Source organism: Falco naumanni, chromosome 4 (genome assembly GCF_017639655.2).
Source record: "Falco naumanni isolate bFalNau1 chromosome 4, bFalNau1.pat, whole genome shotgun sequence".
In the NCBI taxonomy this organism is placed as follows: Eukaryota; Metazoa; Chordata; class Aves; order Falconiformes; family Falconidae; genus Falco; species Falco naumanni.
In genome coordinates, this window is record NC_054057.1 from 26,426,866 (window position 1) to 26,454,488 (window position 27,623).

General features: G+C 36.8%; 1 protein-coding gene across 2 annotated transcripts in view; it reads right to left on the reverse strand.

Annotated features, from left to right (window-relative positions):
- Positions 1-27,623, reverse strand: part of CNTNAP2 (contactin associated protein 2) — a 1,145,700-nt gene that overhangs the window by 518,974 nt on the left and 599,103 nt on the right. For both annotated transcript variants that reach the window (XM_040592035.1, XM_040592036.1), the window contains one exon: positions 5,702-5,851. In XM_040592035.1, coding sequence (XP_040447969.1) covers positions 5,702-5,851 — 150 coding nt within the window. The remainder of the gene's footprint in view (positions 1-5,701; positions 5,852-27,623) is intronic.

Below are 27,623 nucleotides of genomic sequence, written 5' to 3' on the forward strand. Positions count from 1 at the left end.
AACCACCCTGAAAGCACCCTTTCCTCAAGAAATGCAAATTTGACCATCCTGTCTCATGGTCATACACACAAAATAAAAAAGTGGCCACCAAAACTGAAGCCCTGACACATTAAAAATCTGATCAGCCTGCAGAAATGCAAATACAACCCAACACTGTTACTTATGGAGGTGTGAGAAGCTGCAGGCTCTAGAGAATGATGTCAGCAGGGACATTAGTTTCCTTTATTAGGTATCAGATAACCTGAGTTGCCATTGCCTAGGTCCCGTTTGTCACATTATGTCTCACAACCTCACTTGGGTTTAGCTGAACACATTTAAATCTGAGCTACAAAACCCTCCCATGCTCCCCTTCCGTCTGATAACACTAGCTATGCTGATTGTTTGAGTGCTTCTGAAATGCCAGTGACACTACCTAGGAAGTGTGACTGTGACTATAACAGCTGTTAATGATGAATTCACACAATATAGCAATGGATAACTTGATAGAAAAAAATGTAGGCACACCAACCAAAGGCTTTGGTTATAGATGACAGTTTTTAAAAAGGGAAGATTCACACACAGAAGAGCCCAGCACATGTGAAACAGAGGAAGGTATTTCTGTTCTTTAGCTTGATTTCCCTCCTCCCTCCACCACTTCTAATTCTATGGGATTTTAGACCAACATAATTTTCAGAAACAAATTAATTCTACTCCAGGAGCAAGGCTCCATACCCAGTGTGTTTTGCACAGCTGTACAGAAAGGGAGAACTTTCTATATGCCATAGAGTGGTGTCCCACGGGAAATTTACTACATAGTCCATTCAATTCATCTTTGCTTGTCAGAAAAAGCAGCACACCTTGTGGATTGACAGACACTCACTGCATACCTTTGTTCTCAATGAAGATTTATCACTCATACTAAAACCTCTCCTATCCTTAAGACAGTGAAAAGGAGACAGAAAGTAGATACAATTAAAAATACAAACCCGAAACAACTAAAAATTACATCTCTAATCAAATATTTCCTCTGGGCACTAGGCAGCTATTAGGTGGTTTGGTGCAAGTTTAAGACGCCTCACAAAAGCCCTTTATCTCCAACAGTGCAAATGAGGTTAATGGACTCATTCTCACTCTGTGATTCACTTTCTCTGTTCTGCTATTTTTGTTTTATGCTGATAATTGGAAAAAAAAAAATGTGATTCTCTAGAGCTCAGTAGGGAAAGGAAGTTCACTTCTTTCCAAAAAACCAAATTCAAGACATTGAAAGAGAAGGAAAATAAAACCAGTGGGGAGAGAAGAATAGTTATACAGAAGGGTAATAGGCAATTAGCAGGCACACTCCCACATACACCAGCACACATTCACACAATCTGCAGAAATGCCTGATCTTAACACAGCTTCCCCTAACTCTTAAGCTTGAATAAAACATCCTTGCTGTATGTCCCTCGAGAGGTTCTTAGTAGTGCTGGGAGACAGCACAGGAGAGGCACAAAGGACAAAAAAACCCCAACAAACAAACAAACAAACAAACAAACAAACAAACAAACAAACAAACAAAAAAAAACCCCAAACCCAAGAAAGCTGCTATAATAGTACTGAACATGATTTATTCTCTGACAAAGAAATCAAAAAAAGCCTCTTGTGAGTTACTTACCATTTTTAAAAGCTAGAAAAGTTAGTTCTATGGGCAGAAGTCACAAAAGATTCTGATTTCCACATCTCCTTTATTCAAATACTGCTGTACATGTGGTAAAACTCTCAGTTTGGTGGTCAGTGAAAATGCATTTTTATTTAACGGAATGAATAAACTAAGCAACCTGCTCCTGCAGCCTGCTCTAGGTGAACCTGCTTTAGCAGAGGGTTGGACTGGATGATCTCCAGAGGTCCCTTCCCACCTTGACCATTCTGTGATTCTCTGATTAACCAGAACACACTTAGGAACTAGTTTTGAGGGAAACTCATCAGTGTCCATCAGGTCTGGCCCCTCTAAAAGGCCAACTTTCTCAAAATGGTACCTGGAAGCTGCTAATAGGCAGGGAGGTTGACTAACCAGGCTCAGTATAGTACTCAGTGTCCAAACAAGCTACTCTGTTGTTAACATCTTCGGTGTCTGCAGTGTTCAGCTTGCCTTTACTGTTCATTTGCATGCACAGAGGGAGGGCACACTCTGGCTTACAGGCTTGCTCCTGCCTATGGCATAATTTCTAATGCCAGGAGCAAATGCACAATCATCCTACGTCTCTGCATTCCCCCTATTATTTATGTAGTTATACTGTACTGAGTCATAATCGAGTGCTAAACAAAATAATGTGAATAAAATCAAGGACTTTTTCAGAACCTATATTTGTTAAAGTCATCTTAATACTTCTGATTTGTCTGGAATGTTTCATTGTTACATTTGGCACAGTAATGTTCTCCTTGCCCACTCCATCTTTAATCCATTCCCAATTTTATAGATTACCTATTTTACTATATAATTAATATTATGTGATATTGCCAGTGCACAGTTATAACAACAATATATGAAAATGATATTTTTTTCTAAAAAATAGACACAGTCTCAAAAATTCACATTCAAGTATGTGGTACTTCTCTTACAGTAAAAGATGTAGTAATTTTTACAGACAAGGTCTATCTTGTGTCTGCCTTACTTCAAGGCAGTACCCATTTTATTGTAAATACTTTTCTCTTTAAACGTATTTTTGAGCAAATATTGTACTGCAGTACTGCAATGCAACCTTTACATCTTTTCTTCAGCAAAGACACCACCATTGTCTATAGTATATACTTGCTATATTGACACCAGGAGAACAAAATACAAACACACACACACTTATTTTGAACTCATGGAAAAGGAAAGTTTGGAGAACAAAATATTTGCATACATGTGGTTATCTCTTTCAAACAAAAAATAGGAAAATTTAAATCAGAAGAGTGTTCAGAGCCTTCTAGAAATGCTGTATAAGTTCTCCAACCACAATTTCATTGGACTGAGCTTTCTCAGAATTTTCTAAGATCAAGAAATACAGCAGTGGGATGGGATTAATATCCTAACATTGCTATCCTTAAAATTCATCACCTCTGCATCTGTGATAGATGCTTGATTTTTAATAATACAAAAGTTTAGTAGTCAAAATACCTGTAACTATTATATTCAGATCTCTAGCAAAGCAACCTTCTGGATTCCTTTTCACATTGAAAATTTGTCATCACCAAAGGGTCAATAATTATTTCTGCTAGCTGCCTAGCAGTTTGTAAAAAAAAAAAAAAAAGATATTATCACTGAATTCAAGAGGTGGTTGCTCCTTTCCTAACAAATTATACCTATCTGCAGGGGAAAAAAAGTATTTGACACTTTCTTATCTCAACTTACTCATAACGAAACTAACAAAAACATCTTCTTAGATGACAACTACCAAATGGTGCAAATGTTTGAAGTTCCCCGCTGCTCTCACCTCTACATCCTCTTATTGCAAACATTATTTATTAACATCCATAACATCGAGTGTGTATAAAGAATAATAAGGAGGATCACATACATATATAGGGAATAGAACAAAAATACTTTTTCCTTATAGGATGGAGATTGTGAATATATAGATTAGGTTTCTAATACGCACCCAGAAGACTGACTGGCTTTAAGTTGCAAGTAATCACTAAGTAACAGACACATATATATCAAAAGAAGTAATTATATATATCTATATCTATATCTCAATCAACATTCATGTGGGAGCATACTAAAATAAATGTGTTCCACAGATCCAAGTGAGAAAAAAAGCCTCCTCAGATTCAGAGCTTGTGAGAATTAAAATGCAAAAGTACAATGCTGCAAATGCAGACTTCTTATTCTGAAATAAAACTGGACAAGAAGGTTTGGACACTGCTTTTGATATAAATTTAGAAGAGCTTCAGATTATAAGATAAATAAAAAACAAATCCCCCATATTCTGTGCAATGAAACTAGGTATTTGGGTGAACAGACGTGGGAATGACACTTCAGGGAATTCATGATTGACTTTCATATCCCACTGGAACAATATCTACATGCACACTTTTTTTTTTATGGAAGGATGGTGGAACTGTAAAGTACAGGTCAACAATTATAAGACAAGCAGATTTCAGAATCAAGCTGAAATGAGAACCAATCAACCCATATTTTGACTGAGAAAGAGTATAAAAACTGCCTGAAGAAACTAGACAATCTATCCCTCACAACCCAAGAGTCAGAGGCAAAACACAATTCTGAAGAAATCAAAACACTCTCCAGGAATGCAATAATGGTCTGGTGATTTAACCTATTGAAATGAATAGAATTTAAGCACTGGATGTATTACGTATGGCACTTCTTTTAATTTTCTCCTATGTGTGTTGAATAACTTTAATGAGAATGTCTCAGACTGTTCCAACAAATTGAAGGTACTATGTTTTGACAACTAATTTTCAAGCTTTAGCATGTGGCTAGGCTACAACTCCTCTTTGAGGCAATATACTAAAAAAACCTCTTCAGGATTTTAGCTGAGCTAAGGATATTGGAAAAGATGCGTGTTGCAGCAAAAGGAAGTTTGCCTCTTGTGACAGATTAACTTTAATTTGGTAATAATGAAATGAGAATAACCTTGAGAGGATTTTTGCTCTTTCAAATTAGGTTACTTCGTATGCCACAAACTTTTCTATCACTTGGGTAATGTTATGGCTATTTATAGTATCACATTTATATTTTATTTTGATTAGATATGCACTTTGTGAGTTTGCGGAGAAAAAAAAAACCACTCCATTTTTCAATGCTGATAAATTCTACTTTTTAAATATGTGTTCTCTGCCTGAAGCTTTCATGTGCAACCTCACACATATGGGGCACTTCAAAGGTACAACTTACAACTCTTTTTTGATCTTAGCATTTGAGCTCACTGAGAATTCTGCTTGAACAAAGATTGCAGGTCATTGGTGAATTGTTTTTAAAAATACATGGCTAGCAGTATGAAAAGTGATACTTATATTTGAGTTGAAACCCTTAATGACCTTCTCCCATAAGACAGCAGACAGCAGTGTATACAAAATATTTGTGGTATGCTTAATAGGCTTCTTAAGATAGCAATTTAAACATATAGTTAAAAAATCCAAGAGTTTTGATGGCCTTTTTTGATTTTCATAAATGCAACATAGAAAAGCAAGAGGGATAAACATTCAAGCTACAATTTGCAAGAACTCTTTTTAGTATATGGACTGTCAAGAGACAGAAATATTGAACAATATAAGGCTTCAATTTCTAAGAGCTTCTTAATTACCCATAATCATGACAGCTCTTAAAGAAATCAGCAAAGGTTAAGACCTATCCTGAACAATGGTAGTTTTTTGTTTTCAGGATACCAAACATGAAAAGACAAATTTCTCTCTCTTCTGAGTGCCATTTAATTAAACTACTAATGGAAGATTCCCTTTTCAGAGAAAGGTCTCTGAAATTTCAGAGAAGACCTGAGAAATCACTCCAAGTCAGACTGACTCTTGTACAGAACTTCTCAGGACTTCTTTTGCAAAGATGATGAGGTGTAAAAAGAGTCTTAAAAGTGAAATTAAGTTTTGTATTCTATCTTTAGATGAGAAGCACCTAGCCACTGTAGCCGTATTAAGACCTATATGAATGAATTCAATTCCGAGCTCCATTATGTAGATTGAAAGACAACAGCACAGTAAGCAGATACTTGTTTTGGTACTTTCTTACCTCCAAAGAAATATTTCTCTCCAGTCTTAACCTGTAGAGGACTGTTTGTTCGAACAGCTGAAGCTTCATCGCCATCAATGGTGAGGACAGCAAAATTTTCCTTAGCTAGGAAACGGACTTCATGCCACTGCCCATCATTGAGACCAGAGCCTATGAAGAAAAAAAAATATTGGAACATTTTACTTAGTCCAATACTTATTAACTTTAACTCTCTCCCAGGCTCATTATGCAAGATTTAATGAAGGCTACTGCAAAAAATGAGATCATTTTAGTGTAATAATACGGCATTGTTATTAAAGAAATTATTACCAAAAAAATAATCTTATATAGTAAATACAAGCCTCGGAACTACCAAAGTGTCCATGCTGTCAGGTATAATTGTATGTAAATACAGATGTTATCACTCACCTTTCCCATCAAAAGGCCATAATCTACATTTTACTAATAAAGAGTATCCTTTAATTATTTCTATGATCAAGTTCAGAATGAAAGGATATTAATTAATCTGTTTAAACAGTGAGTAACAATCCCAAAGAGCACATTACGCTCATGATTGCTGCCTTTCAAAAGCTAGATAGTTTCCAAGAAAAGGGAAAAATAAAATAGGAAGGGGAAAGGCTCACATGGGAGGTGAGTTAACAGCTAATCCTATCACTGGGATGTGGGGCTAGTCACAGAACATGAAGACATTGACAGAAAAGCACCAGAAAATGTCTGGTTATAAATTATGCCATCTTAGGAGAGCATCATCTTCCCAACACTGACCACAGTGAAGCTCATGGAACTGTTCATTCATTCCCATGTTTTAGAAACCCCACAGAATTTATATACTTTTTATATTGTTTCCAGCAGCTGGCAGGAAGCCAGTTTGCCTGGCACGTTAAGCTGTCATTGAAGAACTACAAAAGAGTACTAGTTTGTTCTGGTCATTACCATGGCAGGATGGTTTTGATGGGTCAGCAAGTAAGTAGCAAACACTCTAGTAAAAGGAAATTCCAAGTTGTAGCACCTCTTACAAGTGATGTTTCCTCCACCTAGACAAAGGTACTAAGTCACCTTTGAAAAATATCATCTGCCAAAATAAGCCGTAACAAAATGCAATAAACTGTTTCTAAAATTGAGTGGGATGCACTATATTATCAGAAATAGAAAGGAAGATCAACTTTCAAAACATTCAAAAGAATGTTATCTTTTATGAACAAGGAATTATATTCATGGCAAAGAGATAAACATGTAATGCATATTTTTTTCCTAATCCTTCCACACGTTCATTCAAGATACATGATCAAGTACTGAAATAACATGGAGTTACCTTGGAGAATACCTTGGAATATTCAGTAGTGTGAATAACAGTGGCAGAAACCTCTCAAAAATTTTATCAGTAAGAAATGTTTCTACCAAAGCTTGTTCAATCTAGCGTAAGAATGGATGAAAGACCTTACCCACTACACATGAGAAATTTTCTGTTTGCAAGCTCTTTTTAAATTTTCATTACATTTGGCAAACAAAGAAAAAAGCAGAAAACCACATAATTACAATGCAGATAAAATTATTTTCTACTGACAATAAACTCAGAAAGGAAAGGAAGACACACCTTTCTACAGAGCTCCAAACCAAAATTGTTACTGCATGTGTAATTACAACCAAAGCTTGTCAGAACTTACATAAAATCCTAGTTTTCCAGCCTGAGGCGACCTAAGATTAAAAATATATTTCAATTTTTTTTATTGAAGTATTCAGTATTGACTTGAACTGAGTATGAATGACTAGAGACTTCTGGACAAAATAAAAACTAGGCTACTAAAGCAGGAGGGACAAAAATGCTGGCGTGAGCCGCTGGTGCCAGAGCGTGCCTGGCACCTGCTGTGGGAAGGGGGCACTGAGGAACCACCACGGGGCTCTAGGCAAGAAGCAGGTGGTGGGAAGGTTGATCATCTTAACCAACCTTCTTCAACCAACTTTCACCAACCAACTAACCTTAACCAACCGTGACTAGAGAGATGGTGCCAGACCTCCAGGGGGTTCTGCCCCACATGCCCACCACCAGCAGAAATGTCACTGGTTTCCCCTTGCTCCTGGATTGAATTTGCAGCGGGGTCTGATGGGGTTACGTGGTGAACGTCTCTCTCAAAGGTTTCACAGCACTAAAGCTCAAGACCGCTCCTCCTCGTGCTCTGACAGAATTTTTCGAGATCATTCAATAAATAGACAAAACCTTGTAGCCGGTTTAAATCAGAGTATGATTAGAAACACACAGAGAAAACTTCGGTGCAGGGGCTGAGACGCCTGCAGGGAGGTCTGCCGGCCCCTGTGAGAGAGGACACGGGGGCTGCCGCGGCTCCGGCGGGCGCGGCGCGGGAACAGCGCGGGAGCAGCGCGGCTGAGGCGGGGCCGGCGCTGAGGGGCCCCGGGGGGGAGCGGGACGGGGGCTCCGCCGTCCCCGCCGCAGGGGTTCCCCCGCAGAGCCGCCGGCGGGGCAGGGGCACATCTCCCGGGGGGCTGCAGGGAGCCCCTGCTGGAGCAGGGGGATGGTGTGAGAGGGCAGGAGCGGCAGAGAGGGGCGGCTGTGTCCCCCCCCTTTGCCTCTGCCCTGCTCAGGTGTAGGAGTTGGAAGTGAGGAACTGAAGCTGAGCTTGGTGGAGGAAGGAGGAAAGGTGTTCTTTTCATTACTGTCTTTGTTTCTCATGACCTAAATCTATTTTAATTGACAATATATTAATTCTCCCCAAGCTGTTTTGCTTCCAGTAAGAATTGTTATGTGATCCCCATGTTTCCCTTGCTCCAGTCTTATTTTCTCTCCTTGTCTGGTGAGGAGGGGGAGTGAGAGCATGGCTGGGCCAGTGGCAGCTAGCTGGCCAAGGCAACCCCACCACAACAGCTGACGGAGCTAAAGACAGCTGATTACACCACGAAATTGGAAGTTCACTTACTTTGCCACCTTCACCTGTTGAAGATACTCTTTCATAAAAGAACGAACTAAGAGTGCTAATGAGAAAAGTCATTTAAATAGAATATTGCAGGAGGTGAAAAATACTTAAGTTATTTTAATCTGTATTTTTTGACTGCACACTTGAGTCTGCTCAGTACACACAAAACAGAGTTGCAATAGACATGTTGTTCCTGCACAACGTATTTTAAATAACACTAGAACAGGGACTGGAACCACGTATGCAGGCTAAAGAGACATTCTCATACATCAAACTATGTAGCTATTACTGCTGCAAGCTTTACTCCCTAACCAGTCTTTATCAGAGTTCAGCTTTCTCTTTTAGGAAACACTAGATGTACAAAAAGAGAAAAATTAATTCAGCTAGCTTCTCCCTGACCAAGTAGCCTAAATAGTGGAAGAATTAAAAAAAAAAAAAAAAGGGGGGGGGGGGGGGGGGCGGGAGAAAGAAAAAGAAAAGCAATGTTTCTATTACAACCAATTTGTGGATTGGAGTCTCTCTAAACCTTTTATTGATACTATTTGTCCAACTCAACATGGATTTTTGCACATCTTGCAAAGAGCCAAAACATTCTTTCTTAAAGCACAGGAACAGGTGATGCTATCAGCTGAATTAACAAGTGACAGTGGTGCACAATATGCTAGTCTAATGAGTACACAGTTACTTCTATCAGCTGTGATATGCTCTCCTAGTGTGCAGTGAAAGGAAAACACCCCAAGTTCACCAGCACCACACTGAAAAGCTGAATATTGCAATGACTCAGGACAAGAAGAAGGTGGAGGGAAGGTTGATCAGCGAAGAAGGTGGATCTGCTGAGCAGACCAAATAGAAATCCGAGCATGAGAAGAGCTGCAGGTTACCAACAAAAAGTAATTCCATGCATTTGTTGTACAACATATAGCAAAATATACTAAGAGGGTGCGTTGCTGTTTGTAAGCTGCTTGCTAGAGGCATGATGGATTTGCCTGATATTTTCCCTGTATTAAAAATAATTGTCCCTGTAAGTTGCCATGGTTCCTGTCAGTCCCTGAAAGACCCCACTGTTTCTGCTTTATGAACTCTTCACTGTATTGACTACAAAACCATCACAAGTTAACGCTCTTATCTTCTTAGCTACATGTATTAACCATCCTTAAGGAGTTTTGCAGTATGGCAGTAACATTCCAAACTGCTCTGGCTCAGAGTTGCCACAAAAATTCAAGTGCAATTTTTACCTTTGCTTAGAAAACTTTTTACTGCTCCATTTCTACAGTGAGTTCACCTGTGAATGCTAATGAGGATTGCTCACTAACATTCAGCCTGCATTCACTATTGTCTTTACAGAATTGTGCTCCCCAGTGGTGTAACTAAAAGCACCTTTTATCTTTGCCACTGTTTTTATCTGCTTTTTATTTACATGTGTTTTAGAGGCGGTAGTGTCAACCCTTCTTTCTTAATGTGATAATGCTCTGTTGTGGGGACTTAAATTTTTTTGGGGGTACATGGTATATTCTCCCATAGGGGATAAGTTTGTACAGCTGCATGAGCTATTTTTGTTGTAATGTTTTACTGTGTGCCTCACATATATTGAGGAATAATTTCTGCTTGGACTTAAAAGAACTCAAGCTAACTGAGAACTTTCTGTAAGCCAAGATTCAAGAGTAGAATACAGCTCTTTCTATTAAAAGAATTTTCATCTGGAAAGTTTAGAATGAACAACACACAATGATGATTTCTCATTGCAGTATAATCTCTGCCATCTGAGCTGATACAGTAACAAAAAAAGAATGCAAATAAATTACGTAAGTTTCTGGTATACAAGTTGAGAAGAAAAGGAAACATACTGCTGCCACTACAAATTCCCTGCAGAGTTCTGGAAAAGCTGGTTTCATATGCAAATTAAATATGTTAATCAAATGCATTCTTCCTATCTAGGATTTCTATTTAAATGACATTATTTTAAAAGTAGGACTCTTGAGGTAGGCACTTTGATTGAACAAGAAGAAACAGATGTTTTGCTTATTACAGACATGGAAGAAAGACTAGATTAATGAATGCCAAAAAAGTACAAGAGTTTAATATATAATGGAGGACTTAGATAACATCTGGTTGAGTTATGCCTTGAAGAAGGCAGCTATAGTAGCAAAAATCTCACATTCTACAGTTAATTTTGTGCAAAAAAAAATCTTCCTGTAAAAGCTACTGGCCCATGCAGTGGCTATTAACAAGTGCCAGATTATACAGTCTGCTGATACACCTGGACAAAATTCTTTTTAATTCAACAACATAACAATGGCTACCTTAGAACAGAAATTTATCGTAATTTTGGTATACTGTAACCCAAAAGTCAGTTAAAGTAATAAAGAAAAAAACAGGGAAAGAAAAGTATCATAAGCACTCCATGAAGCACTGATACAATGCCAGGCTATGTGGCTGCATACTAGTCTTCCGTTCCTATTGTTGTAGTTAATATTTTATATTGTAGTTTCTTGTATATTCTTATTAGGAGATGAAACCCTCAATATTCAGGATGGGGACACTCCAGAGCAGAAACAGGGAGCAGACAAGCCTCAGAGATGCTGGGAGCAAGGAGGCTTTCCTTGGTATTCAGCAATGACTGTCTGTATTCCCTGTAATCCAGGAATCCAGAACCTCAATCAAAGTCTCTCTGCTGATGGCATGACCCACCTTGTCTGCGGCTGCAGGCAGAGGATGAGGTTGGTTTGTCACTGCTTTCACTGCAGCCACCCAGCACCATGTTTCTGCTGAGGGTGGGGGTGTAGTTGCTGTTCCTGCCTAATCCCTCACTAATTCAGTACAATTTTGCACCAGGGTTTCTGACTATAAAGGAAACGAGCCCAACAATATTTTGTTTGAAACATTCAGCTGTGTTCACACCATTAATATTCAACCAGAATAATAATAAAAAAAAATCACCAGGATGTAATTGAAATAGCCATGCTTTTCTGTGTTTAGCTAATTATATTTTTAAGCTGGAAAAGCAAAATCGCAGCTTTTCCTATAGTAACATTTTAGGCAGTTTATGCAATGAGCCATCAAACTATATAATCTGTTTCAGGATTTATGATTCAGAAAAGTCCTTTTCACTTTTAGATTTATTCATTTTTCACCTATCCATCTGAACAGTAAGCTTAGACACTTGCAAATGCAGTCCTTGAAGGAACTGTAATGATGGAAATCCCTGTTCTCCAACAACAACAAAAAAACCCAGTTATGACAAATTTAGCCCTCATGTTTAAGCCTGAGGTTCTATTTAAGGTAAGTAGTTGGAAACATGCCAACATTTTGCTCACTGTTGATATTTTAGACTGAGTTCTCTGCAAGTTATTGCCAGAAGAAAAATATGACCATGTAGCTTTAAATACATCTTTAGCCTTATATATATAGGATGTATTTAAAAAAAACCAAACAACAACAAACAATAAACTAGTAACACCACCCCCAACAAAGTAGGTAATTTTCCTATTTCCATAGTTAATACCATTGTGCAGTAAACTGAAAATACAGCAAATACCTATAACTACAATGCTGCAGACGCTTTAGAATAGTCAAACCTGTTCTTATAAAGGACTTGACTACTGGTGATTTCAATGGAATGGACCATAAACCAGGCAAATAACGGTCAAACTCATAATGATTTCTTTGTTCTGTCTTTTAAGGAAAACTAATAAAACCAGATGAAGGACTTTGCACTAGAATGACAGCAAAAATAACTCTAAGCTTAAACACTTGTAGAATCCCATGCAAGTGCTGAAACAATTTCAGCTTTTCAGGCATGGGCTTTTTCCTCTCCTCTCACTGCTATTCTCACATTCTTTATTCTCAAGGGAAAAAAAAAGTTATTGTGCCTTAGACATGAAAATATATACACCTGGTAACCGGAATCTCTATATGTGTTTTGGCTTGTTAATGAATGAATACACATTTTTCCATTGCCCTCTTCCTCTGTTCCAGTCCATATCAAGTCAGAAAGTGTTGGCTCTCATAATATGGTCCGATGTCCTGAAATTGCACAGGATTTTGTACATGCTCAATAATTATCATATCAATGAACAGCTCCAGGATTAATCTTTACTAAGAAATAAGACTGTGGCTGCACATCAATTACTTAGTATAACTGTTCCTAACTTCCTCAAAACTATTTCCCAATCAGCATCTTGCTTTATCTGGTTTTCAACTGACAAAACTGTAATTACCATACAGCATTGTGGCCTGTATCCAGATAACGTATCATCATCTTTCAGACTTGAAAATTATCTACCTCTAAGAGTACATAGAAGACAATCAACTTACTTTACTTAAAACCACAAACATGCTAATGCAAAATTTGATATATTTTTGTTCCAAATTATTCCAATAATCATTACCGAAACTGTTAATTTAACTACTCTTTATCCTACATACACATTTAATATAAGAAACCTCCAATTTTTTTCTAGCAAAGGGCTTATATTTCTATATTCTTTTTTTTTCCTTATGAATTATAAAAAATAGTACATCTTAGAAACAGCAATATACTCGTAAAGCTGAGACTTCATTTTATAGCTTTTATGGTCACCTGATTTATACCTTTCTGTACTGAATTATTATTTTTATATACTCAGCATTTTAATATTTTGATTTATGTGAGCTAACTAAAAACTTTTCATCTTAGGAAATGTAAAGGTATTTATGTTATGACCATTATTCAGTCACATTTATCTATATTAAAAATATTTCTTTAGCTTTTTTTGAGGGAGGCTTTTTTGAATTTGAAGCCCTTCTGAATAACTACAATTATTTATAATATTTACTGTATATTTATTATTTAGAAGGCTAAATTATGAAAATAATGCAACAGGTAACCTACTCAGTGTTATCCTTGGACTAATTAAGTTCAGATACCTACAAAAGCATGACAGAGGTAGTGCCTATTCTTTGCACATTTATGCTGGATAAATAATACATTAAAACAAAACAAAACAAAACAACCAAAAAAGACCCCACCAAAACCAACTAGATATTCCAGACAGGGGAGGAAAGTGAATCTGTGAATCTGTAACTTTTCATTTTGTAACACTGAAGTATTCCGTGAAAAGGAGCATAGCGTAATTCTTATTTCCCTAGATTGCCCAACTTGAACACTTTCACTTTAGCTTAAACAGAATACTTAATTACAAACCAGAACCTGGTGCAGAGTCTTACGTTGGTAAGAAAAAGGAGGTGCAAAAAGCAGAAAAAAAATGTGACTAAAGGTAAATTGACTTTTTCTGACCAACAGCAAAAATAAAATCTAACTTTGCTGAAGTGCCTGAGACAAGCTTCCTAGCTATGGCTGTGAATCAACGAGAACGTTTAAAAAATGCTTTAGTAGGAGATCACTCAAAGGTATAAAAGCTGTGCACATGTTGAAGTATTCTGCCAAATTGGGGCCTAAATATGCCTCAGACATTCAAAAACTTCTTTTGATGCACATTTTCTAGTAGTCATCAATGCATGATTAAGAGCTTGAAGCATATGATGGGGGAAGAGGTGATCGAGCTTTATCACCTTACCTGTGGTATACTAAAATAGCTTTATGTCGTTCATTTGGCAATACTTTTAAATCAGCACCTGTAACACCTTCATTATGCTCCTGTTTAGAAGATATACATAGCTCTAGGGACAAGTTTTTCTGAAAGGAAATTCACATAGCAGCCCTTTTCATGTCTTAATCCTATTATACAAAAATCCTTTTTATGATTTTATCTTCATTGTACATATGCCTCATGCAATAAATAGTAGAAACATTGCACTTCTAAACACAATTTAGCACTTTTTACAAGGATTTAGCTGAACCTCTGCCTCCGTCGCAGAGGCACAAACTGTAGAAAAAGCAAACTAACCTCTCCTGACCAGACAAAAAAAACCCAACAACTAAATGTGGACACTGTCTAGCAAATACCAATGGCCAACTGATTAGTGTTTCTTCATGATCTATTTTTCATTAAACTCAAACTACATTAAATCATTTATTCTTTAAACTTGGAATACTCCACTGCCAGAACCAAACAGTGCTCCATCTAAGAACTGATTTCCTCTGAATGACTGTCCGTGCTGTGGTTGACACCCTGTTAGTGTGACACGCTGAGGCTGGACTGAACCTTGCTTTAGACTAGTTCTGCAGCCATTAACAAAACCAGTGGGCTCCACGCAGCAAAAGGCAGTTTTGGTGCATAAACCAAACACCTACAGAAGAGGAATTAGAGGTTTACATGTAAACTACATTTAGTTTTCAGTTTGTTGCTGGAGTGTGTGTATAAAGCCAATCTTGTAACTGTAACACATAGTGGACCTTCCTTTGTATTAGGATCCGTCTCAATGCCTGAGGACTCTATTTCCTTCAGATAAAATCAAGTCCAAACTAAAAAGCTCCAATCTCAAATGTGCAAATGACTTTACAGGGACTTTCAGGTCTCAGCATGAACTGTTCTGCTCTGCAGATCCACTCCAATCGTGCTGCACTGATTGCCACCACAGACATAGCCAGGTCTACAATGTTGAAAGCATTTGCTGAGGACATTGGGATTTGATTTGAATAAAAGCAGCTTGTTAGCCTTAAGGAAAACAGTGACAAAACACTGCCCCGCCATGGCACTTTGTGGGGTATTAGATCTACTGCAAGGGAAAAGTTTAAGTGGCATCTCCCTGTCCCCAGAATATATTTGCCCTAGCATTTGCATGTTATTTGCTGGCACAGATTAATTTTTCATTTGTGTTAATTAGGTGTATGTTTTTCAAAACCAGAAAACCAACAGGGAAAAAAAAATTTCTTTAGTGAACCAGAGTCAGATCTTAATATAATGATCACTTCAAATGATCCACTTAACTAAAAATACTTTTTTAATACATTATGTTTTCTCTGTTAAGGGCACAGTAGCCTATGCACATATATTAGAAAATATATTCTGTCTCAAAGGAAACCACAATAAAAATATTTAGACCTTAGGAAGTGGTTTTCCAAAAAAACCATAAAAACACAATTAAAAGGCTGGCATTGCAGGACTGCCTTGCATTTTACTGAATATTGTCATTCACAGACTGGTCTTGGACAATGCAAGTTATACCTCAATGTTAAGAAAGCATGTACTAAGAACTCTGTCCTAGATTTATTTCATGTGTTCATTTAGAAGGAAGTATCTAATGAAAACAACCTTTCTGTATAAAAGAAGTCCTAAGATGTAAAGAAACTTGAAAATGTCTTCAGCCCCTCTGTTTCCCAACCAGTTCAATACAGCAGCATTTTCTCTTATCTGCACCTTTCACTAGGGGTTTTCAAAGAGGAATGGGTAGTTTAAATAACTAAACCTTATACCTTTGAAAAGATATCAAACCATCTATTCTTCAAATATACATCATCTTATTTTTCCGTTCCTTACCACAGTGTTGTTAGATGAACCCTGAATTTCTGTAAAGGTTCCCCAGATGCCTAGAATATGAGGAATGACCCCAGCCCACACCTGACGAGAGAGGAAAGGCAATTCTTTCAAATACCGGCGTGCATTCATGGATCATTCAGCTCAGCAGTGAGATCAGAGCTGAGCACTGCTACAGTAGTGAGTGCTGGAAGTGCTACCTTTGAAATCCAGGCTGAATCCACCAGCTATAATGAAGGAGAGCCAGGAATAGAACAGCCCCGTCAATGTGACTGGTAGGGGACTGGGAAAGCTGTCACGATGTCACAGTGATATGTACCTCACACGTGTGTCATACCTCTATCTGCTAGTTAGTAACAGAGGGATTAAGGGATCTGAAATTGTGATATTATCAATCCAACTTTAAAATTATGTGCCTCAAAAAAAAAAAATAAAAAATTAAAGATCCACACAAATATGTCTTTGTCCTTAAGCTAAAGTGGGTTCAGCTGAGGTTAATACTACTGGAGAGGTAATTGCAACAGTTATCTAAGTAAAACACCTCTGCTGAAGTCCCGAACCTAAGGGCATCCATACCAGCTGAGAATTTAAGCCAGCATATGGAAAAATACTAACTATTCAGGGAGCTGGCTTAGATGAGCTGCAGTATCTCTCACACCTACCGGTCTCTGGTAATCAAGATCATTGTAAATGGAAAGGCAGTAGCTTTTCCCAGTTACAACTGCTACTAGATTTCATTATAAAACAATTTGCTCCCAACTCAATTTAGATATGCTGTACCCACGCATAATTAATGAATCTGTTCTGACATTGAGGGAATCAATGTGCATTAAATTAATACTTCTTAAGCTTGAAGTAAATTTAACTGAACTGTCCATTCTTTTGCTTTGTAACTTTGACCTTTGTTTAGTATTTTCCTCCCTTTGTGTATGAGTAGAAAAAACTGTATTTTTATAACCCTTTCTAAATTTTATTCACACTACAATCCTCTTAAAATCTCACTTAATGGAGAAGTGCATGATGGGAGTAAAACATTTTAAAACAACAAAGGCATAGCTAGGAAAATTATAAATACTGCATTCTCTATGTTGTATATAAAATTGCCTTGTTCTTGCCTATCTAGTGGTCATTACAACTCTGACTTAAAATATTATCCTTCAAGCACTGATTTCTAATGCTCACCTCAACATAATAGTTGTCAAAATTCAAAGCATCATACTAACATCAGCTCCTGTGCTACAAGGAAGTATACATAACATCTGTTTTGAAGTCTTCCTATACATATGCATAAAGCATAGATACCTACGGCACTGAAGAGAATTTTCTGCTTTGGATTTAAAAATACATGTACAAAGATGTATTTTTCAGAAATATAAAAACTTTGAAAAATGATTTGAGAAAATGTTTATCAATACTAATTATCATATTTTACAGGTTTAAGTATGTGATGGGACCCTGAATTAGGACAGTAAATATGGACAGATACACCTTTTCTGTAAAGTGGGTGCACCAGAAGGACCGAGAGAAGGAAATCATCTCTCAACATCTGTGTTGTTGTACCAGGAAAAAAAATAAATCTATCCCATTGTGTTCTATGTGAAGCTAAATTAAAACAGGGGATCTTGTTCTACAAAAAGACTGAGATTCACTAGTGAGAAAGAAATACATGTACCGCTATTATATCATATCAATAGAGTATCCCTTTATAAGATCAAACCTTACTGCACATGGAATGTAATTAATAAAATATATTTTTTAAAAATATTGGTTCTTCATAAAGTAAAAATACAGAGCTTGATAAACAGCATCTAAGAAAACAAAAATACTCCTAGATGCTTACACCTGTAAAGGTAGGCTTTGTTTTGTAATTAGGGCTCCATTGCACAACGTATATACTTAAAAGACAGCCAATAGCTTTACATGTGCAGTTACCCTTACAGTTAATGGAAGTTGCATGTGTGTATATATATTAGGGAAGAATGTGGATTGGGTTTGCAAGGTCTCCAAAGGTAACTTACGCCTTGAAGGTAATGACTGAACCTTGACTTTACAAGAAACCAGAATCACCATCACTGAAGGCAATAATTATGCCACAGCCCCTGTTAGAACAAATTTCTGCCTTGCAATGCAGCTCCATTCTTGGATCTCCATCTTCGTGTGAGTAGAAGGACAAGCAATTAAAGTAGGTGTTGTAAATCTTAAATTTTTACAGAAGACACTCAAGCTGAAGATTCAAACTAAAATGTGACAGTTGTTCATAATAAGTTTGTTTTGTGTTCTATTTCCTTCAGGCAGTTTTATTAGGAGGAATAATGATAGACTCTAATAATTCAAGTTTATTAGAGCGAAGTACTAATATACATCCCTAATTTTTTTTAAGCTCTTTACTGAATACATGGTTGTAATAGCCACTTGATTATTGCTTTTTACTTCACAAATAGCTTTATACTTTATGCATTTTTTTCTTTGTTGTAGTAGGTAAGAGAAGAGATATATTGTATCAGAAAGAAAAATAAAGGAAGATGACAGAAATTTTGTGACGTCTGGTAAAGATTAGGAATTTTGCAGTTTAATCTAAATGCTTGTCAGTAATCATCATCCACTACTTAAGAGTAAAGTACCACTTCAGGAATTATCAATAACTGATATGTCTTTTCTGTTCTTTTTTTTTGCTGTCCACTCACCTTTTAATAATGTCATTCTTTTTTAGATCACAACTGTGATCGCAATGGAAAACAGAGGTTAGAAACATGGTAAGTATTTTTTTTCTTTTCTCTCCATTCCCCGTGACCCCCCCCCCCCCAACCCCCCCCCCACCCCCCACCCCCCCCAATGCAAATAGAGAAATTTTTAGGGTCAGAACATTTCATATCACTTCTCACTATAAAATTTATTTTTTATAGGAATTGTGCTGCTATAATAATTTTTCATTGCAGATTTTCTGTTGCATTTTATGCATTAGGTGGTCTGTCATATGCATAATTAGTAATTATAGGACCCACAGTCAATAAATCATGAAAACGTATTATCTTTGCATCACACTTTACTTAGGTTAACAACATTCTGATGCATAGTAGAGGCTGTCACTAGCATTCAATGAAGATAAATCATAGAACTACACAGCTCATAAGCTAAATTGTAATAAATAATTCCGTTCACTATTGTTAAAGGCCTTGTGACACTGCAGTTAAACATGGCTGAGCACAACTTTTTGTTTGTAACAGGAATATGTGCTGGTGCTGACAACTGTACCCATGCTGGTGGCCTAGAGACCAGTGAAGGACTGTTACCTATTTCTTTTTAAGTTGGAGCCCTTATGTAGAGTATACACACCTTATAAAAAATTTACTACAGCTATTTGCTTTGCTGTCATTCTTGAAATGCCAGCATGGGAAGAAATGCCTCTGTTTCAAAAATGATGTCACTTTTGATAAATAGCATGCTATAGTGTTGTCATTTGGTGTTCTATTGACAAATGAGGAAAAAAATCCAAAAACTTGAATTATGATCTAAAATGAGGCTACTTTTTAATGTAACTACCACAGGAAAGTTGCTACAAAAATTATTAAATAAAAAGCCAAATAATTTGAACATGAAACGTCCTATGGAGCACTTACTGTGTTTAATACTTACTGTGTTTAATTTCTCTAAAATATCCCTTTTACAATTGAAGAAGTTACATACATTCATCTTCTGAACTACTGAAAACCCAAACATCATTTTGTTGCTTAAATTGATGCTTACAGAAAATGTTACACTCAAAACTCTGCCTATTTACATTTACATAAATTTGTCTGCTCGTTCCACTTGTACATCACTGACACAAAACAACTTCAACAACAAAATATGTTATAAAACAACAACAGCTTTGCAATTGTCCTAAAAATCCACAATAAATTTATAAATGCATACTAAGTAAATAAACATATTTACCATAGTAAATCTGTTGTTTCATGCATGTCTTGCCTTCCTATCACAGAGACCATCTGGAAATGGATTTTTAAACAAAATGTTGTTGAAAATTTGGTTGTGTAACCAGTGTTGTTTTACTTTTAGTTTGATGAAAAATATAATAAAGCTACATCTGAGATTTTGAAGCATGATAAGTAGAAATCAAATTTCATTATGGATTGTTCCTTATCCCTTACTGGCAGGAATACCAGTAGAAGAAAAAACTTCAAATGACACTTTTACCAAAATAATTCACCTATACATTGCATGTTAAGTTGTTTAGTGCAAAATAATTTAACCAGCTGTTTATAAAAAACTTTCCATGCTACTTTGCTTAGGATTGGGTTAAACAATACAGAATTTAAAGGCAGCTTGATAAACCTTGTTCTGTATTTGCTAATTTCTTTTTAAACTTCTATGACCTGTCAAACTGGTAGTTAATTGTTGATTTACTACAGAAGGCTGGTAATTATTGTTACTCTTTTACTAAGGACTTGTGATTTTCTTGGCACTGCAGAAGATCAGGACACACACAAAGTTCTTAGTTCTTGCTTTCATTCTTTTAAAACATGGCAACAAGAAAGCCATTTCAGCTTCACATAATAATTTTAGGCTTATAGTTTGAATCAAGCTCAGTCAGTCTTAATGCCTTTCAGGTCTTTGTACTGTTACATTTGTTTTTACTTTACCATGCTGTAGGAATCTCCAGTTCATTGAAAGAAAAAGCACTTCTAAGCAGAAGAAGGAACTTTCTCCAGGTTTCCATAGAAATGTCATACTTCGGGGGAAGTTACTCCTGCTGAATTTATGAGGTTAGTTATGATAAAGCTGTTCAGGTCTAACACTGAGAAAGCACAATAAAGCTTATGTTTTCATGGAAAATTTGGAAGTTGACTCAGAGAAAAAGTGATAATAACTTAATCTGGGTAACAGTTTAAATTCTGATGCTCTTTTTTTTTTTTTTTCAACTGCAGCCATATAGAATGAGCATATTCATTGTTGTCCTGCTGACAGCAAATTAAACATCCTGAGCCATTAAAGTTCTAAGTCAAAAGAATCGGCAGTTCCTTAACGTAAATATGGGAGGTAATGTCCTGACAGGCAAATTGCAGATCTCAATTCAACTTCAAACCTTTCCTCCCTTGTGAGTTTTCAAATCCAAAATTAAGCAGTAGGCTTCTGAGTTAAAACCCGAGAGCCCATGTTAGTAGCACGAGTGATGGTTTATTAATGTTACAACGGTTCTTGGCCCCTGTCAAACTGACTTTTCATAGGCCAAGTATCACACAGCAATGTTGGGAGAATCCTGGATTTTATTTCTAATATCTAGAATGTTTTGCATTTCCAAACGTTGATAACAGTTGTGAACACAATGCACATACTGGATAACTGTGCGGGATGTATATGCATCTACAAGGAAACGCATGGGAATATAAAGTATATTAAAACCCCAAAGTTCTACAGGCCTAGCATTTGCAAGAAAGCACGTTAGTGTTTTCCGAAATGATCATATAAATCAGTTTGGGAATTATAAGGCAAAAAATAGAGGCAAAGTCAGTCATCTGAAAATCTTTGATCTGGATGGTCCTGAAATAACAACACTACAGTTATTGATACTGAGTAAAAATAAGCACACCTTAAATAGTACCCCCCCCTGTTTTTCCCCTTTAAATACAGCACCATTACACACAAGTATATCAAAGTAAGCAGGAATAAGATGTGGCAGTGAGGATGTAATCTGCAGAGTATATTTTTAACACAAGGCCTACTGACGTCCATAAAGGTTTCCACCGGCTGGGGCCATAGGCAAAGACCCAAGATACAAAGCATGTACAGCTTATATATATGTATATATAACTTGCTCTGAATCTTTTTTTCAGTGGTGGTTAACTGATCTTGTAAGTCTAAAGGCTATTCCAATGTTAACTGTCACCAGAAACATGTTGAAACCAAACCTCCAATGAGATACGTCCTTATCTATGAATTAAGTATGATGCACACCTACAGCAGCACTCCTTAAGAACTTCCCAGCTGGTTTATGCCCATGAGCTTGCTTTCATGCTGTTGATATTTGTTTTATTTAATGGCTTTTCCTATCACAAATCCAGAGAAATTGTTCAAAGGGATTTAACAGACAATGGGGAAAATTTCATCAAGATAATTTGGGTTAAAGTGAGGAATTCAGAGGATGCAACATTATGGGACTAAGCATATAGCATATTAAAATGAGTAAGCACAGTTAACGGGTTAAAATGATTATTTAGAAGCATACATATGATCCATGGAAAATTCCAGACAGTAAAGGCCTAAATCAATAGCAGTGTAGAAATCAGGGTAACTGTATATTGCATACGATGGGTCATTTCTCAAATTTCATATCAACTATGACAAGGGCATGAGATGCCAGTTTTGTTGTATTTTCTCGTTAATCTTCTCTGCTGATCAGACAGTGGGCCAAGAGGCTGTACTGGTTGTTCCTTGCCTAAATTGCTCTCCACAGACATCCACAGGTGCCACTTGGCTGGTGGGGACAGCAGTAAAAATGGGCTGTTAAGAACAGTAAGGCCAGGAATGAGAGGAAATGGCCATGGAAATGCAGGGAGTGGAAGTGCAGGAGGAAACTGGTAGGCATATGTAACGTGCATCAATGCTGCGGAACATTGGGAACATATCCTTTCCCATCCCCTCTCTTCCTCCCAAACATGCACTTAATATGTTCTGTAGGTGTAGCTCACATTGTAACTTGTTTAAATGTGAACATCTGCATTTTCAGAGGGAGGAAAATACACCAAGCCTTTATCACAGACCATTTTAAAATGAGAATTTGCTGCTTGTAAGAAGCATGAGTTCAGAATTTAAACCATGGCCTAAGGACAGAAGCAGTAATTTGTTTATGATAAATGTTGTAATAAACTAGTACTAGTTATAACTACAGCTCTCCCCCACCACTTTGTCACAAAATAATGACAGTACTTAACAAGTATAACAATCAAAACCGGTCAGCTCCCCCTGCTTCTTTTTACTCATATAACAGGGCTTAAAAATCGTCTTCGTTAAAGCACACTGGGTTTTTTAGGACCTGAGCTGAGCTGTACAATGCAAAGATACACAGACACACAGCCACTTACAGATGTATCTCCGTTACAGCTCATGGTCCAGCACTCCTAGTCCATAACAAGTATCTTAAGTAGGATACAGAGAATCCTTAAGTTAGCAAGCTTACTGTTGCAGTTGGCCACAGTGCCTTTTTTCTTTATACAGTTGGGCCTTCCTCTCCCTAACCTGTTTTGTAGCATGTGTTTGTAGGAAAGTGTACCTTCAGTCTAAAGAACTGATTAAATGATCTTGCTATGTGGATGAAAAAACAAAAAATCTTCTTTGATCCTGTGTTCATTTATGAGCCAAGTAAAAAAGAATACTGCCTGCCAAAAAAAGTCTGACTTACATTCATTTAGCTGTAGAGCATTTATAGAAACCAAGCAAAGTCACGTTGCTTCAACAGAGATTATGCAGCCCTGCATACACTAGCTTCTGTGCTCTCAGTTTTCCTCTGTCTTCATCTATTTTGTGCCTCTTTTGTTCACATCTGCTGTCAAGTTATGACAGAAATTATCATATTTAAATTACTGGCAGTTTACTTTTTCTCCTCTGCTGTGATCAAGGACGTGGGATTTCTCAAGAATTTAAATAGCTGCATTCTTTACATTTTCTGTCTCCTCCTTCCTTCACCAAAAATTGGTTCATAGCACAAAGCATAAATGCAAATTAGCTCCAGGGAGAGTTATGGTGTTTTAATCGGGCTAGAATAATTTGTGAAGTTTTAAATTTTAAATACAGATCACAATTGGTGTTCCTTATTCCAAGTAATTAATGACTGACAAGTATGACCAAGTTGCTAGAGTGTCTTTGCAATCTCCTAACCCTCTATTTAGTTAGAAAATAACTAAAACTGTGGAAGAGCCACATTTATTATGATTAATTTTTGCTAGACCTGAGCATGTATTAGCCTTATAGCATGTTAAAAACCTATCTAACCTGCCATTTTGGTAGCTACTCTTGGTAAATTCTGAAGAATTAATTCATTCAATTAAATAGACAAAATAAATAAAACACAATGCATAGAAGGAGCATATATGTGTACAAAAGCTATCATTAAACAAATACAAATCTAAAGGCAAAGATCTCATACCATATCATAGTTATCTGCTTTTTCCCCTTACCTCACATTTACCCCTTCTACAGTTCTGTCAAGGCATCAGTTAAGACCAGTATTTTATCTTTTTTCTAGTGAAACACTTATTTGAGTAATTTAGTTGGGCTTTAGTATTTATGTAAAAACACATTCCCACCTCAAAAAACAATCAAATCCCAAACCGTCCTCCAATCAGATTGGAATGAAAAAATAAGATTTCCAGCACTTCATTGAGATATTGATTATTAGCAAGTTACTTTAAGCTTGTGATCTATTTTTATAAACTATGATCAATAAGAAGTCAATAATTTAATGGATTCTTCTGTCAAGTTGCAATTAAATACATCTTTTCAGTATGTACTGAACATTGATTTTTAGTTAGCAAGCAGAAGAAAGGTGAGAGATTTATGTGGCTTTCTTTTTTCATACTTATCATGAAACTCATGTCCCATGATCGCAAAATATATGTATAGCAGTAGAAGAACGGATGGCATTTCATAACAATGGAAGGGTTTAAATAATGATTTAGATGACTGAACCATCTGTTGGCAACCAAGGTAGAAGCTTGTTTCTCCAGGTGACTGGTGAACAAAACAAATGGAAAGAGGCCCAAACACAGTAAAGGAGGACATTTTGCAGTGACCAGAGCCTTACTAGTCCTATCAGTGACACAAAGCCCCCTAGCCTTTCAGTCTCCCAGATCACACGCTACAGCACACCCCAACACCGTACCTTGTACCCTAAGCCTTCACAAGCTATTAGGTGAGCTCTAATAGTAACTGGGGTTCTTTAGCAATTCTATTTCAGACACTTAGCAAGTTTCAGACCTTTGTCTTTGAGACTCAGGCCCAGCCTATCCACAGCCTACATAGTGTGTTTGCACCTGTTTCTGCAACCTGAACAAGTTATGCTATATAGTGTAATGGCTGGCTACCTTTTCTGATTAATGCAATATAAAAGTACTGGAGCCTTCACATTATAAAGGCTGTAGCTGAGCATATGTATTGTGTAAGACCTGCAACCAGGAACTCAAATAAAAGAGTTGTTTCCTTTGCAGTTTACTTGAAGCAGTAGCCCTGCAGAGGGCCTGGTACTATACAGGTACGGTCTTAGTGAATGTATAGAAAGCCTAACAAAAAAAGTTGCTGCAACAGCAAAAAAGCAAAGTGTAGATTCAAACTGAAATGCAAAAGTAGAGCAAGATCTGTCTCACCTCCCTTTTCTCTCTCTCCTGTATTTACTGATTTGAATACTTTTCACTTTGGGCATTAGGTTTCGGATGAGAAAATATTCTATATCGCTGTCAGCAGTTCCGCTTCCCTTTGTGAGCTGCTCACACAATTGCTGTTAGTATTTCTTGTTTTTCAACTTTCTTACTGGCCAAAATCAACTAATTTTGACAGTTGGATGTTTCAGTGTATTACAAAATCACAGAAGGGTTGAAGTTGGAAGGGACCTCTGGAGGTCATCTGGTCCAACCCCCTGCTCAAGCAGGACCACCTAGAGCCACTGGATATCCCATTACCTGCTGATCTCAAGGGCATTGAGAATATGACTGTTAATAACGATTAGAGTTAATAAAAAGCTGAAATTCATCTGAAATGATTTTATGCTGGAATGTCACTGACACTTCCAGACTGTTACTTAACAATTAAGCAGTGTATTATAGTTAAAACATTTAAACTCTAATATTTTAATAGCATTACAATATTAAAAAAAAGCCAACTTAAAAAATTTATAACATTAAAAAATATTATTAAAACATTAATGTGATTATCAGAAAAAGCAGCATATCCAGAACAGCAAAGGTAAATTGTCAGACAAAACACTGAAAAAGGAAAAAAAAAATGGCTTTTTCACTAGGAAGACTGTGTTTGCAAATTATATCACTGTTAGTGAAGGAATAATGTATTCCTACACCGAGTTTGAAACATCTGAAACCTGTATTATTTGTGCCCTTTTAAATGCAGATAAATGAACAGATGTTAGCTCTACACATTGCCAGAGCTTTGCCATTTGCCAGGGTTGTGACAGCTAGAACCAGTGTGAAACTGCAGGCTGAAGCATTTGACTAGGGAAGATCAAAGGAAAATAATTGAAATTACAAAGGAACTGAAAGACAGTTCAAGCATCTTAGAACAAAATCACGATTTATGTGCATTCTGAATTAGCAAGTATAAATAAAAGTGCCACTAAGAAACAGAAACAGCTGACTGTAGACAGGATTTATCAACTATCACTAACCTCCAGCCTGCAGGTTATGGATTAAAGCACTTAAAAAAGAAAAACCAAACCAGAACAGGAAAAAAAAACCAAACCAAAACAAAACCAAAAAACACCCACAACTTAGAAAAGGAACAGAAGCACTGGCTTCTCATATCGAGAAGAGTGACATTATTTCTAGGTCATAGGGAACAATGCAATTGTTTGTCATTGTTGTGGTAATGAAAATACCATCTTTTCTTATGCTCTATGGCCCCAACCCCATAAAGACTGGTTCTTCATTCTAGCACATTTCAAACCTGGGATTGACTTTGGTCTACTGGATGCTAAGTATATTTCATGGAATTTCACAGATTTTGGTAGAAATGTAGATTTTGACTAGGACTTTGGCTATTGCGCGTGAACTGGAGTCATCTCACTCTCGTTTTAACCAGTATCATTTACCCAAGATCACCCAGGAAACTATAAAGTGAATGTCTAGTATCTAAAGAGCATATTTTGTCTCTGCAACGTAAACGATTCTAAGTTATATATCCCCATATGTTTAAATACTGTATTACACATATAGCATTTTCAAGACCTTTGAAATTTGAGGCTTTCAAAGTACTTTGCTACCATTAAGGAATTTATTCTTATAAAAATTTAGTGATGGTTGTATTTTGCCCCTCTTAAACTACATTTTTATGTACAACCAAGCTTGCGGTTGGATGTCAGGCATTCTGTCTGAAGAGCTTCTAACTTGGCTAACTCAGGCTGTTTACGGGCTGTTAGATGTAGAAGAGCAGCTTAGCACAAATCCTCTAGCCAACATATTTATCTGTCTTTTCCATCACTTTAGAACAGAGCTGGGAAAATGATGGGCAGGGAAGAAAAGTAGCTTGCTAAACTAATACCAGAAATCTGAGAGATTTAAACCTATTATCCTCTGTTACTGAGGGCTACCCTATCGACACAGCCCATTTCTATTTCTGTATTCAATGAGCAGAATCATAAATTTGCCTGTGCAAAAAAAAAGTATTATGTTAATATTGAGCCTTTTGTGGATATATTATAATGACCATATATTTAAAAGATTATAAAAAGAATTATTACCATGAAAAATTAATAAGAATGCAAGATCCCATGAATCTCTTGATCTTTTGCCCTTCTCTTGTAACAATCTCAAGTGAATCCAGAATAACTGCCTACTTCAGTCCTTAAGTGTACATCAACTA